Source organism: Monodon monoceros, unplaced genomic scaffold, assembly GCF_005190385.1.
Source record: "Monodon monoceros isolate NGI ecotype Baffin Bay Population unplaced genomic scaffold, NGI_Narwhal_1 Super_Scaffold_3, whole genome shotgun sequence".
In the NCBI taxonomy this organism is placed as follows: domain Eukaryota; kingdom Metazoa; phylum Chordata; class Mammalia; order Artiodactyla; family Monodontidae; genus Monodon; species Monodon monoceros.
In genome coordinates, this window is record NW_021703780.1 from 12,665,495 (window position 1) to 12,679,893 (window position 14,399).

The 14,399-nt window shown below is 43.3% G+C and overlaps 1 protein-coding gene across 5 annotated transcripts in view; it reads left to right on the forward strand.

Moving 5' to 3' along the window:
• The window catches only part of JARID2 (jumonji and AT-rich interaction domain containing 2), a 244,114-nt gene that overhangs the window by 142,275 nt on the left and 87,440 nt on the right, over nt 1–14,399 (forward strand). For 4 of the 5 annotated variants that reach the window (XM_029242945.1, XM_029242947.1, XM_029242949.1 and 1 more), the window contains one exon: nt 5,138–5,279. The exons of the other annotated variant lie outside the window; for it this stretch is intronic. In XM_029242945.1, the coding sequence (XP_029098778.1) occupies nt 5,138–5,279 (142 nt within the window). The remainder of the gene's footprint in view (nt 1–5,137; nt 5,280–14,399) is intronic. 5 annotated transcript variants of the gene reach the window in all.

The following is a 14,399-nucleotide window of genomic DNA, read 5'->3' on the forward strand; positions in this document are numbered from 1 at the left end:
ACACACACACACACACACACACACACACACACACACACACACACACAGTTGCAGCCGCAAATGAAAGCTCTCTTTGGATGCTTGACTGTTTAATATGTAATGTGATACCTTGTCTTGCAGTGACAGGGTGATAGACGGGCATTGGCTCTATAATACAGAATTACCTTTTGTGCATCTCTTCTACAACAAAGCGAAATACACTGACTCTCCCTAATATGCTAATACGTTTGGTGTGCTCCAGATGTTTTGGAAGCTCGGGAACAGCTTCAAAGGTCCCCTTGTTTTCCTTTCTCTTTAACCCTTCTTTTGTGAAATAAGGGCATTAGATTTTCCTTCAGTTTTGTATGCCATCACGTACGTGTAGCTGATGGGAGGACTGGCGAAACTTCTTTGTGTCTAAAACAGAAAATTGTAAGCACAGCCCATTCTCGTCCCCCTTTTCAGATGTTAGGAAAGAATTTCCTTCTCTGTGCACATTTCTGTTCTGAAATCTGTAGCTCTCATCATCACTTAGCTGAAGGAATCTTTGGCCTCATTTGTGTTTTAAATTTCCCAGCCCCCGTTACGTTAAGGCCAGGGGGAGATGTTCATGCACATCTCCAGCCCCCCCCCCCCCCCCCCCCCCCCCCCCGCCCGCGCCTCCCCCCCCCCCCCCCCCCCTCCCCCCCCCCCCCCCAAGAACAGGACTGCTCCTTCCTCTTTGCTGCTGCCGCTCCAGGCTTAGGAAGAACCAGTTCGGGTATGTTGCCTTGAAAGCCTTTTAGTTGCTTGCTCATTTGGGAGATGAGGGTCCAGAGCTCCTGAATTTTGTTTCCTTGGGGTTCTCAGCTCGTGAGCATGGGCACTGCCCTTGTGGTGGCCTGTGGCACGCCGCCCCGTCAGCTGACGGTGACTCGCCGAGGGCTGCCTTTACCGCAGTGATTTGGAATTTCCAGCTCATATTTATTGCTCTTGTGGAAGACAATGGATGTGGTTTAATTTAAGTTCAACCTACTGAATATTAATAGAGGAGAACGAATGCTCGTGTGGGGAGGCGGTCTTTGGGCCATCGCGTCTCCTCTGTTTAACCTCCTCCCCCCGACAAAGGTTTGTGTTGATGGTGGGCTTGGGCGAGGGTGGGAAGATAAAGCCAGTTGGTGTGTTTGGAGGAGAGGATGCAGTTTGATTATTTCTCATTGACTAAAAATAATGTAAAAGATCGGTGGCAGGGCTTTGTTCCATAGGGGAAAGGAAAGGGAGTACTCATTGGCTTGTCTGATGGTCTGATAACGGCTCTTCTGCCCCGTGGTGTCGTGTTCCATCTTGCTGACCTGGCTTTTCTGGACTGGGCAGGTGGTTCGAGTTGTATGAAAACGTTCAAAATGAAATAGGGTAGCCAGTCCACTGGAGATGTGAATAAGGGGGTGGGCGGTGTGCAGAAAAGAAAAAAGCCCAGGTTTATCCAACCATGGAGACTGTCTAACTAAAAATAAATGTACATTTTCTCTGTGCTGATGTCAGGAGGGGGGTACTCAAATTGAAACAGTCAGTTATACGCAGAACAAGTCGCTCCCCCCCCCGCGCCCCCCCGCCCCTCCCCGTAAAGGCTGGAAACAACTGAGGTCTTCTAGTTCACAGAACAGGCAAGCAGTCCCTTTGTGTGGGCCCCTTTTTCCTGATCTGGAAAGTGAATGACAGCCCATCTGTCTCGTAGTTCAGGTAACAGACATTGTTAATCCTTGGAATGGAGGCATCTTTGGTGTTCTTTGAAGATATTAGCCTGATGAGGGCTTGGGACTGTGGACTCAGCACTTTGATTCCTTTTAATGGAGCTCAGTCATGCCTTAGTGTTTCAGAGCATTCTCATCCTTGTGCCTGACATTGAGCTCACATACAGTCAATTAAAATTCCGCCTTTTCATGTAAAACTTGATAATCCAGTTTCCCTGAATTTGTGCTTGGGCAGTTGATTTTTTTTTTTTTTTTTTTTGGAGAAAAGAAACATTATATCCTTGTTCTAGACTGATGCCTCTTAGATATGAACACTTTTTTCCCATCATGCGTTACTTTTTAACTGTATTTGTCGTTAGCAGGGCCTGATAGCTTTGTGATAAGTTTTAAGCAGCCTTATTTCCTTTCACAAAATTAATGATCCAAGGTGGAAGAATGCCCCAGCAGAACTTTGGTTTTGGGCGCCTTACTGTGAGTGAACTTTGGATTTGGGTGCCTTAACGTGAGTTGTATTATGATAGATTGTACAAACATAATTGGTTTCCTGAGATCTAGTGCACACTTGCCCAGAGCTTTATAGTGTCTTAGGGCAATTAAATCTCTTACTGGCTTGAATCTTGCTTCCCCCTGCAATAGTGGATCTCAAGGTGTGGCCCCTAGACCAGCCAAAGCAGAACCAGCATCATCTGGAAATTTGTTAGAAGAGGACACACTGGGGTTATGCCCAGGGTGTAAGTTTGAGGGTCACTACTCTTTACAGTCTACAGAGGTTCTTTTTGTCAGAAGGACCAGGGTATAGCTGTCATTGAATAGCTGAACTTTTCTCTGCTAACTCATTCCTTCACTTACTTACTCATTCACTCATGAGCTGCTTGCTCCCTCAGGAGATGCTTGAGATCTTGTTATGTGCGTACCAGAGGGGACAGCAAGTGCTTCTTCCTCAGGTTCACTGAGCAGTGCCTGCTGGAACTTCTGTTTCCTCCTTGTTCCAAACACAGCTTCAGACAACCACCTCTTCTTCCTCCTTCACTGTCACCAGCACCACCACTGTTTTGGTTTTTGTTTTTTAGGTGTATTGCACATACCAGCTTTGCTCTCTCGTTTTGCTGTTGCAGGTTTGCTTGCTGGCTCCAGTGATTCATATTCACTGCCCTCCCCTATTGCTTGCCCTGCAAGTGCAAGGTTTCTTCTTTGTACATACTGCTAACTGATACATACAGGAGTATCTCCTCTCACTACTAAAATTTAGGCTTTGTTGGATTTTGCCTGTATCCCCAGTGCCCTGGCATATGGTGGGTGTTAAAAAATGAAGTTATATTTCCTTCCTCCTTTCTTGCTTTATTCTCCTTTAAGTCCTTACATACAATTGAAAAATTTGAATTCAACCAAGAGTACACTTTTATTTTAGAGATAATCCCCCTTAAAAATTAATTTTATATATGGTTCCATAACCAGAATTTTTATTTTGAATTTACCATCCTTTTCAAGTGTGGTAATTCATCCGTTAGCGCCTCTTTTTTACACGTGACTTATATTATGTCCCTGGGCTAGTTTCCTAATCTGCGTTTATAAGTATGGTCTGTATCTTCCTACTATTTGGTGGGCTGCTGCGTGGTCATCTCCCCCCGCTCCCCACCGCCCATGACATTGCTACAGTGCTCTAATTTAGTGCTGGTCAATAGAAATGTTATTTCAACCACATATGTAGTGTTAGTTTTCTAGAGCTGCATTAAAAAATTTTAAAGAAGCAGGTAAGACTAATTTAAATGTATTTGACGTAACCTAATAATACATCCGGAATATTTCAAGAATTAATATCAAATTATTAAAGAAGTGTTAGTTATAGTCAGTTTTAAATAAGGTTAAATAAAAATAATAGTTCATCTTCTTACTCACATAGCCATATTTCAAGTGCTCAGTAGCTCCCTGTGACTAGCGGTTACCGTAATAGATAGCACTGCTATCATCTTTGAAACGTTGGCCACACTTCAACCCTTAGACTCATAGATTTCCCTGCAATTATGTCTCCTGTTTGCCTCACAGTGCAAACTCCCCACATTTTCTGTTTCTCTGGGAAGTTGCCTAGTGTTTTCACTTCCATATTGTAGTCATGACTCCCAAAGCCACAAGTCTGAGTGACAGCCATGGGATTTTATTTACTGCATTGTATTAGATTTCCAGCGTTATGTTATTACTCATACCCCGAAATGATGTAAAAATAGATAACTGGGGAAATGCATGCGTAAACAGGCTAAGTCTGGGGAAATGCATGCGTAAACAGGCTAAGTCCCAGGGTTTTGTTGCAGTATACTGTGTTCTTCCAGAAAATCTTACCCAATATGTAGAATATTGTGTTCTATATAGTGTTTACTGCAACTAATAGGAACCGCTCTTTAAGTGCTTCAACCAAAAAGGGATTTAATACAGGGACGTAAGTGCTTACAAACTTGCTGGAAGGGTTGGGAGAACAAAAATCAAGGGGCCACCCTGCCCTTTTGGCTTCACTTAAAAGCCAAACACCGTGGCTGTGAAAATGCAGACACTTGCTAGCATTTCTGCTGATGCCTGGAGGCTGGTGACTAGACAGTGGAACTGGGGGCCGGTGGCTGTGGACACTTGTGTGGGTACAAGCCCCCCGTTGGTAGAACCTAAATTGTATCCAGAACCCTAGATGCAAGGACATCTGAATGCTAGAAGACCAGGCTTTTATTCAGCTGTGACCCGTTGGCTGGTGGCTCAGCAGCTTCCATGTCACTTGGCATAGCCCTTTTCCCAGTCTGGGTTACTAGTGGCTCATCCTGGGGCCACCAGACTCCCTCTTCTGCATGGTACCATGTATGGAGTCGTGGAGAATCCTTATCCTCTGAGACAATCAGATTCCAATACAGTGACTCTGATACAGTGGTTTGCTATGAAGAGCAAGTTGTACAGTCAGACCTCTAGTTAAGGACTGATATATGGCCACAAGGTAATGATTGATGCTTTTTCTTGGGTGGCAGGTACTGGCTCCTGAAGGCAATTCCAAAAAGGATTTCAGTGTTTCTAGAGTAAATATTTAGCCCTGGAAGGGTAACTAGTTTGAATCGGTAATACGTGAAGTTTGTTTCTTCCTTTCCACTCCCTAGCCCTGAAAGATGTTGATGCACTTCAGAAAGAACGCTGTAGTGCATTATTACAATTACACATTTCTGCTTGACTTTCTTACTGTTGGAGTTATTTCTTTGGTAGGCATTTCACTCTCGTGTAAGGTCTAAAGTAGGTTGAGGTGGGACTTTTTCCCCTCCATTCACAAGGGATATGTACCTTCTAATTCTCTTCTATCCAGATTCTTGTCTGCCCTCATCAGCCACTGTGTAGGGTTAACTGTGGTAAAGTGCTGCTTCCTGATGTCATGTATTGAAGTGTTTGTCCCCTTTTTTCACCTGTAGGGCTCCTTGGTAATGGCCAGTCTAAGGGATTAGGACCAGCATCAGAACAGTCAGAGAATGAGAAGGACGATGCATCCCAAGTGTCCTCAACTAGCAACGATGTTAGTTCTTCAGATTTTGAAGAAGGGCCGTCGAGGAAAAGGTTAGTACCCAAGGCTGAAAATATTGGTGCCTTAAACCAGGGACTTCACACTAGGTTCCAGTTTTGTCCGTGTGGGAACAAACTTGGGCCCACTTACCCAATCTCCTGATTTTTTCATAGAGGAGCCAGAATTCTGGATTTTTGTATCAGATATCCTGGTTTCTAAATATTGTCCACTAATTATTATTAGAGATGAATAAAGCAAAAAAATGCTGTGGACCAGAAGAAAACACTTTCCTGCCATAAAAATTGGCCAAAGAGTTGCCAACTTGTAATTCCTGTCTTTGCTGTTCATTTTAATTGATTTTCATCAGTTGTATTCTTGAGTATATTAGATGGTATTTCGCCATTTCTAAAGAGATGTTTCTAAAAATTTGAAGAATTAAATGCGGTGTTTCTGAAAAAGTTTTCCCCTTGTCAGGAAAGCAAAATCCACTTGGCGTTAACCAAGTTAGTAGGTGTGAAATCGGTTCTTAAAATTAATTTACCAGCAGGTTTTTAATTTTTTTAAATGACTTTCCTAAATAAGCTTCAGATAGCTTGATCAGGAAGTTGGCTATGGTAGTTTGATAAGAGTTGTGGCTTCATGGTCAGACAGTGACATTATATAATAATGCTTTTAACTGGGTGTTTTAAAAACCCGTTGTTAGTTATCAGCCTTATTTCACGCCTTGTGTTGTCTGCGCGGACCGCCACCCCCCTTAGAGTTTATATTTCATTTCATTCCTTTTCTGCTCTCATACTCAGTGTTTTCCTGGATGACAAGATTAATTACTTTTTCTTAGAATCTGTTTTCTGGAGAGGTTTGGGAAAGGGGGAAAAAAATAACTCCTGGTCTGGACTTCGTTGTTTGCCCTTTCTGTATACAGAATTACAGTTACTTTTCAGAAACCATCTAGTTGTGTATATCTAATGAAGAACTGAATATGGTGGCGAATTAAGAGGAAGGGAGAAGGGTGGCCATGTGTGGATACTTAAAATCCTTAACAGAACTGTACTTTAGATCTGAAATTTGAGATGCATAGCTCCAAGCCTTTATTTTCCTCTGTCACGCAGTGTCTTCAGTTAGAATACCCGTGGTATAGAGTCTGTATTAACTTCCATCCTCTTTTTCCCTTAATGCTCGGCACTGTGTCTTAGAAGGTGTCATTGGATTTGTTAGTACAATTAGCACGCGTATGTAAGAAGTATCTCTGCCAGTGTACTGGACTTTGTATGTTACTCTATTTAAAAACATTTGGCTGAGTGTCTCAGTGTAAGCCTTTAATGTTTCAGATGCTCTGTGACAGACATTCACTCTGCCCCAGTTTGAAAAGTGCACCGTCACAAGAGGGAGAGTTAAAGGGTGTGTAAGAAAAACCACATTAGTAAACATACTGGAATGTGTAATAATACTCTTCATGTTTCCAAACATGGGTGGGGGGTCATGCATCATCTTTCATCTGTTTTTGAGGAACAGAAGTCTGTGATTGTGGTTGGAAATGACAGTACCCATCATTCAGCTACATGGCCGTCCATCGCCCTCACCTCTGGTGAGGTAGGTCAGCATGGGGGTATGATGACAAAGGCCATTAGGCTTCATTCTCTTGGGGTGGGTGTGGGGAGCCCTTTGTCCCTGGCTCCTAGCGCCTTTCTCAGATGGCAGTGCTGCCGGCTTCCTCTTTGCACGGGACTGTGGTCCTGTGTGGCAGCTGTGTGCAAATCAGTCAATTAACTTTAATTCTCCAGGGCAGTGAAAAAGAGAAACTTTGTTTAGGGGAACTTAGGGAAAACTTAATGCATTGCTAATCTGCTTTAATTATTAGTGTGCCAAGTACCTTGTTTTACTGAATTATGGATTCATGACAGCATTCTGGGGAGTTACGATCACAGTCTACTATCAGGGACATATAGTGTAGATTAAGGTTTTGACAGGTTAGGCTAGCTTTAGGGGCTGCTCTGGGGTGGCCTGCGTTGCAGAAAGGGGCTGCACTACCCATCCGTAGTTTACGGATGGGTAGTGTAGTTAGGGCATAAATGTCTTGAAGTGTTGCAGGGTACATAGCAAATAGAAAATAATAACTTTTAATAATTTTTGGCTTATTTTGATTCCTTGTTGGTATTTAGCATAAACGTTTAGTATAAATTCTACGGTATGAGCCCTGCCTTGTAAGGGTATGAACAGGAATCTGAATTCCTGGAGCTTTGTCAGTTACTGTCAGACCTCAGTGCTCAACCTTCCTTCATGTTACATGTAACGTACCTTTTCTAAGAAGCTGACGAGTGTGCTGTCTCTGCTGATTCCAAGCCAAGCCCGGAGTAACTACCTAAAGTGGTGATTTTGAAATGTCGCTGAAGCGACATTGAACTGATCGTTGACTAGATCTTACTCTTTATCTAGCGTCTAAAATTCCCATAAATATGCACGAGAAGAGCATGTTTTATGATGCACCACTTGCATTCTCTTTTGGCATTTAGACTTTCTATGTGAGAACACGGAGTCCTAAAATTCCAGTCATGATTCATGTATTTGTTTTGGAAAATGCTCTCTCTCTCTCACCCTCTCCCTCTCCCTCCCTCCCTCTCCCTCCCTCTCTCCCTCTCTCTCTCCCTCCCCCCCTTTTCCCTCTCTCTTTAGAATGATACGAATTGCTAGCTATTTTTGTACAGTTAATTGCTCTTTCTAGGTGCATGTTTTTAGGATCACCAGTTAATATGCCTTTGTCTTGGTGGGGGAGGGAAAGAAAGGGAATTTATGTGTTTGACTTCCTTAAGAAAAATTGAAATCTGATGTGGAGACTATGCCAACCTCAGTTTAGACCTTGCCCTGAATTTCCAGCCTGCAAGTTGAAGCAATTCCATTTTCTGATTGATGCTTGTAACACATTTCTTAAGTCTTTAGTCAAAACATCCCATGTGTTTACACTGTGTTATTTTTCTACCGGAAACCCCCTAAGCTATGTTTGGTCCTATGTACTTGCTGCCATTGGTTTTACTTAAGTTGGGGATCTTTTTGGTATATAGGAAGCAGTAGAATCCAGAGTTCCATAGGATTTATTTTTCTTGATTGAGGCAAAAATAAAAGGTATTTCTTTACCTAGTCATTAAAAGGTCATCATCTAAAGTCACTCTTTGTAAAAGGAAAAGCCAGCCTCTCTAGAAGCTCTTTGCCTGTTTGATGGACAGGGCAGCCCAGCCATTGAAGATCTGAAGGACTCAGCGCTGGTGGGAGTTCCTAGGCGTTGGTTTTCTTTTTCTTTTGATCCCTGTGGTAGGTGAGTTTAATAAATAATTTAGAAAATCATACATTAATTAGTTCTTACTGTTTAGAATGGAAACATTGTAGAGGTTTTCCGCCTTTAATCATGCCATGCCTAGCTCCTTACCCTCCCCCCCTTATATTGCTCATCCCATGATACTCGGTTATTGTAAAATTTGTTTCCTGCAAGAAGTATCTGAGCATTTTTAGAAACCAGAATGGACCAGTTTTGTCAGTCATGTGTGGATAGACTGTGAGAAACTTGGGAATGATGGTTATGATCAGGATAAGGGATTATGTGTTTGGCTGGTGGAAAGAAGGTGTACAAAGAAGTTGGTGAAATGGTATACTTTCAGGTGTAAGTGCATGGGAGATCCAAAATGCATGGTCCTTCAGGGGTCACTGGACTTGGCCACTCAGATATCTAGCAGAATTAAGTGTCGTATGTACTTATTTTATCTTTGGATGGGTGGTAGTTCTCAGGGACGTGTCATGGGCACCTTGTGGTTAAGAGTATGGGCTGGAGCCAGACCGTGTGGCCTCTTCTGGCTCAGCTGTCTATTATGTGTTCTTGGGCACGTTCTGTAACATCACTGGGCCTCGATTTTCTCACCTGTAAAATGTCTGTGACAGTAGTAACCACCTCATGGGGGGTTTTGTGTCCTAGGCAAATTGATTCATGAGGAGCTCCCAGGTATATAATGAGGACTCCGTGTGAGATATTACTGTTAGCTGTCATCAGCATGTATGACACATGAATTGCTACATGGGGACATGCACATTCATTGAAGACTTCTCAAATGTGATTTTGATTTATGCAAATTGTGATTTATATCTTTTCTCCATGGCGCCGCCCTCACCGCCATCCATGGGCAGATGGAAAAGTGTGGGCCTGTGTCCCTCTTTTTTTTGAAGTTTACTGAGTCACGGGAAGGACCCTAATGGTGTGGAGTGTGAATTCTTCCACAAAGCTTGTTGTGACCAGGTATTTGCTTGCAAGGAGCAGGTGTGAGTGGGGTGAGGTTGTAGTTTGTGAAGATGCTATCTGGGCTATTCACATGTAAGTCACACCTAAGCCCTTGGGGGGTGGCCCCTATTTCACTGGTACTTAATAGTAAGATCCCTGACACTTTTAAAAACAAACTCCACGAGTGTCTACTGAAATAGTAAAAAAAAAAAAAAATAGTGTGGACTGTGCCTCTGTAGGGATGTAAGTGTTTTCCTTTTATTAAACAAAGAGCTGCTGTATTTTAGTTATTTAAGCCTTTGGGAGTGTAAGACTTGATGGAGTTCAGACAGTCAGCCCTGCTCTAGAAGGTTGGATTTTGAATGTGGAGTGTTAGGGGTGAGGACTTGGTGTGGTTCAGGTTTTGGATATGAATACATGTTGAGATGATGAGAATTCTCCCAGGCTTTTAATAGGCATCCCTTTTACAGCTGAATTGTCAAATATTACTGTTTTCCTTACTATTTCTGTTCCGAGGTGCTATGTTGACATGCAGTAGTTTGCTACCTCCAAGTTTGGAAAGAAGACAGGCCCTTCAAATGCATAGGAGTCTTACTGGGCAGCACGCAGTGTTAGAAATTGGAGTTATTCAACGTGACCATCCTTAAGAATTAGAATTTTAAAAGCCTAAATAGTTTTTACATATCTGTGTAACAAAATGCATTTGTAGGATAGTTTAATGTTAAATGCACTATTGAATTCAGAGCTATCTTGACTGAAACATACTGTCTACCTACAGGAAGTAAAAAAGGTGCAAACCTGATGAACTGAATATTATGTGGCACCTTTAATAACCACAGAAAATAACTGTAGAGTTACATAAATGTAAAGAATGTAAACCTAGCTGTGTCTAGCCCATCTGCTCTTTTAATTTACCCACACAGCTGTCACTTCTGGTGCTCTTCATTCCTTCCTTTAGATCTATGTGGCTTTCTGGTGTCATTTTCCTTTTGATTTTGCTTGTAGGACTTTAACATTTCCAATTTCTGCTGGTGTTGGATGACTCTTTTAGGTTTTTTATGTCTGATAAGGTCTTTATTTCACCCTGATTAAAAAAGAATCTTCTTATTAGGGTTGTAGAATGACATGCAGTTGTGAGAAATTCACATTCAGTTTTGGAAGATATTTTTGCTGGGTATAGAATTGTAGGTTAATAGTTCCTCCTCCTCCACTCCCCTGTGGAGGTTGTTAAAGGTACTGCTCCACCGTCTCCTGGCTTGCAGTGTATCTGGCAAGACATCTGCTTCTAAAGTTTTAAAAAATCTATCATACAATATGCTTTCATATAGGTTTCTTAGATTCTTGTGTTTGGGCTTCATAGAGCTTCTCAGTTTTGTAGATTTCATCAATTTGGGAAAGATTAGAACCGTTATTTCTGCAGGTATATTTTGCATGCGTTCCTCCCCCTGCCCTGTAGGGATTTCAGGTGCACGTATATCAAGGTGTTCCAAGTTGTTCCACAGCTCATGAATACTCTGTTCATTTTATTCCAGTCTTTTTTTTTCTCTGTGTTTCATTGTAGATAGTTTCTACCTAATATCTGCAAACATATAATTTTCGCCTCAGACATTGTTGTCTTTAGTCTCTAGACGTCTCTAGATTTTGGTCTTTTTATAATCTTTAGTGTCTCCCCCTAACATAGCTTAGTCTTTGTTCTACCTTCTCGAACATATGGAATGGAATTATAATAGATGTTATTAGTGTCTTTGTCTACTAACCTATCATGTGTGTCATGTATGGGTCATTTTGGATTGATTGATGTCCCTGCACTCAATGTAGGTCATATCTTCCTCCTATTTTGCTTGCCTGGTAATTTCTTATTGGATGCCAGGCATCGTAAGTTTTCTTTTGTTGGGTTCTGGGTATGTTTGTATTTCTCTGCCTCTTCTCAAGCATTGCTCTAGGGTGTGATTAGGTTACTAGAGAACATTGAACCTTTTAAGCTTTGTTAGGTAGGGCCAGAGAGCAGTGTTTGGTGTAGCGGTAGGTTTTCCCAACTATTCAGGTAGAACCCATATAAGTACTTTATACTTTACTCAGTGCCCTGTGAGTTATGTGTACCATTTTGACAATGCATGATTCCCACCCCTGTGTGGGGTTTGGGGAGTGTTCCCTGTAATTCTTTCTTGTGGTACTTTTCCTTGGGTACTTCCCTCACACACGTGTGCTCAGCGAGTACTTGAGGAGGGTCCTCAGCAGATTCCAGACTTTTCTGTGTGGCTCTTGTCTCTCTAGTACTCTGCTCTATACATTCTTTTCCTCCCCAAACTCTCAATTCCTTCTCCTCAACTCAGGGATTCCTCTGGATTTCTCTCAAGGTCGTAATCTGGGCAGTCATTTGTTTCCCAGGGACCGCGGTGCTTTGTTGTGTGATGTCCATTGTCTTGTGTGGATTTTTAGTTTTTCCAGGCAGCAGGGGAATCCTGTCCCTGTTACTCTGTCTCAGCCAGAAGCGGAAGTCCTATCTGTTCTTTGAATGTTGACTGAGAGGAAGAGAATGAGATAGAAACACAACACGGGAAATGTAGCTACTATGTTTGCACTTTATCTTAGTCACGGTCATAACCTCACGTTTAATTAGTCATCAAAAAAGAAAAAAGTGAATTGCCTAAGTAGGCCCCAATGCAATGAAATAGAACATTTCAAAATAAAGAAGCAGCTGACTTATAAATAGAAAATCTCCCTCCACAAGAGAGCATGTTACTAGTAGAAATCCATCCTTCATACTCTTTGAAGCTCCAGAGGCTCTGTCTCTAAAAGAAGAACTGTCCCTTAGTGAATAAAACATATCGTGCTAATAAATCTTACTTTAATCCTTATGAAATACCTGGAAGGTTTTATTACCCTGTTTTATAGCTGAGTCAACAAATGTTCAAAATACTTCACCAGTGGCATGTTTCGTGTAAATAGCAAAGTCACGATTTGAACCCAGCTCTTCATATCTCTAATTCCTGGAACTTTTCCACTATGTCACTTTCCATCAGGAGTATCGGATGTAGGTCTTATTTTTTCAGGTACCTTCAGGGCAAATTCCAGAAGGGTGCTCCTTTGGGTCAGCAGTGCCCGGCTTGTCGAGCTGAACCGTGGCTGGTTCACTGTGCCTCTCGCCCCCTCAGCTGAGCACCTCCATGCACTGGACAACTCTTGCGGCCCCTCAGATTATATAGCCTATAAATGGTCTCTTCTCTGCTGGTGCTTGTATTCCTTCTTTAATGTAATAAGTGAAATTTTTTTGTTCATTGTAAACCAAGCAGTAGATAGAAGACAGGTGAATCTTTAGTTTCTTTTGAGTAAAACACACTTTGCTTTTGAAATCATTTCTGGAGCCTTCCAGTATTAGAGGTTAGAGGTCATGCTTTCCTGCACAAGTCATCCCGGATGTGAGAACTCTGAGGACCTAACTGACTATTTTATTTCAAGTGACCGTTCCAGATAGATCGTGATGACTTAGTGATTATAGTGGGTTGTTCCTACATCCCTCTGGGAAAATGTGCTTTTCTTTCACTTCACTTTTCACTCTTGTTGGCTCACCTCAGGTTCCTGCTCATGGGTGGGTCTCTTTCACCTTCCCTGCTGTTCAAGTTTGGGAGGGGAATTTGCATCTCTCAGCTCTACACACCTTAACCCTGATCTTAAGTGTTTTCCCAGATTAAGTGACCACCAAGGTGAATCTGAAAGTCACGTGACTCCAGTTGGCTAGCAGAGAGCTGGGAGAGCGTTTCTGATTGTGCCAGGGCTTCTCAGTGTCATCACCCACGGTCATGGTTAGATAGATTCTTCTCCTGCAGCAGCGTCCCCTGGGCTTTGTTCACACCTCTCAGATCCTGCTCATGAGTTCTGTCCCCTCGGTAACCCAAGACACTGGCAGTCTGTTCAAGAGAACCCTCCCGCGTCCCGTCCCTCATGGTGACATGGAGCCTGGCCATGGTGCCTGCAGAACCATGGAAGCCGCTCTAATCAGCATGACGTCTGACTGGTTTTGCACATGACATTTTTTATGGGTGGTTGGTTTATGGGATTCCCCGTTTCCTCCTCCTGTCTTGGAATTTTGACTGTGTGGAAGATTGTTACCTGTGTGGCATGACTTGGGGGTTTCAAGACAATGTTTTGCATTGCTTTGGTTTCCAAGAAGCAGACCCTTTTCCTCATTTAACAAAGCATCTTGTGGAGTCCATCTGTGTGGTCCTTTTCACACGTTAGGCCCTCTTGACTGTGCATGTGAAAATGCACGAGCAACGCCCTTTATGGAGGACTAAAGGCGCAGCCCAGTCACGGATCAGAGGATCAGAGGAAGGAAAGCCCAGGTCTAGGTGGTGCTTTGGGAGGTGGGGCGGAGGACGCAGAGGGTGGAGCTTGGAAGAATCTGGAACTGGGTGGGGATTGAGGTTGCTTCGTGATTGCCCAGACCTGGGCTGGTGATTTGGGGTTCCCTGTGTGGAATGTGTGTAGATTTGTTTGGCCTAAATGGCAGGACGGACTGCAGGTTCCCTTCCCTTTGGAATGTTTTCTTTCTCCCCTCTATCCTGTGCTTCTAGCTTTAGCAGAGGTGCACTGTTACCGCCCAAACCAGCATAAGTAGGGCTGAGGGGTGCTCTGTGTGCTTGACTTCACCCTGGGCTGAGCCCCTGCGTGTTGTCCTGGGTTGGGTACGTGGGAGGCAGGAGCTGGCGGAAGGGCGTCACCTCTCATCCCCAGTCCCGCTGACTCTCACTGGCCTGCTCTTCCTTAGGGCCGTGGTGGCGAGGCCGGGGGAGGTCGGGTGTGGAGGGCAGTGTTCAGGGCTTGCGGGCTGCTGCTTGCACTGCGTGGTGCTCCTGTCCTTTTCTAGGTTCCCTGTCCTTGCACGGAGTCTCCTTACCTGCTTTCTCAAGGCACT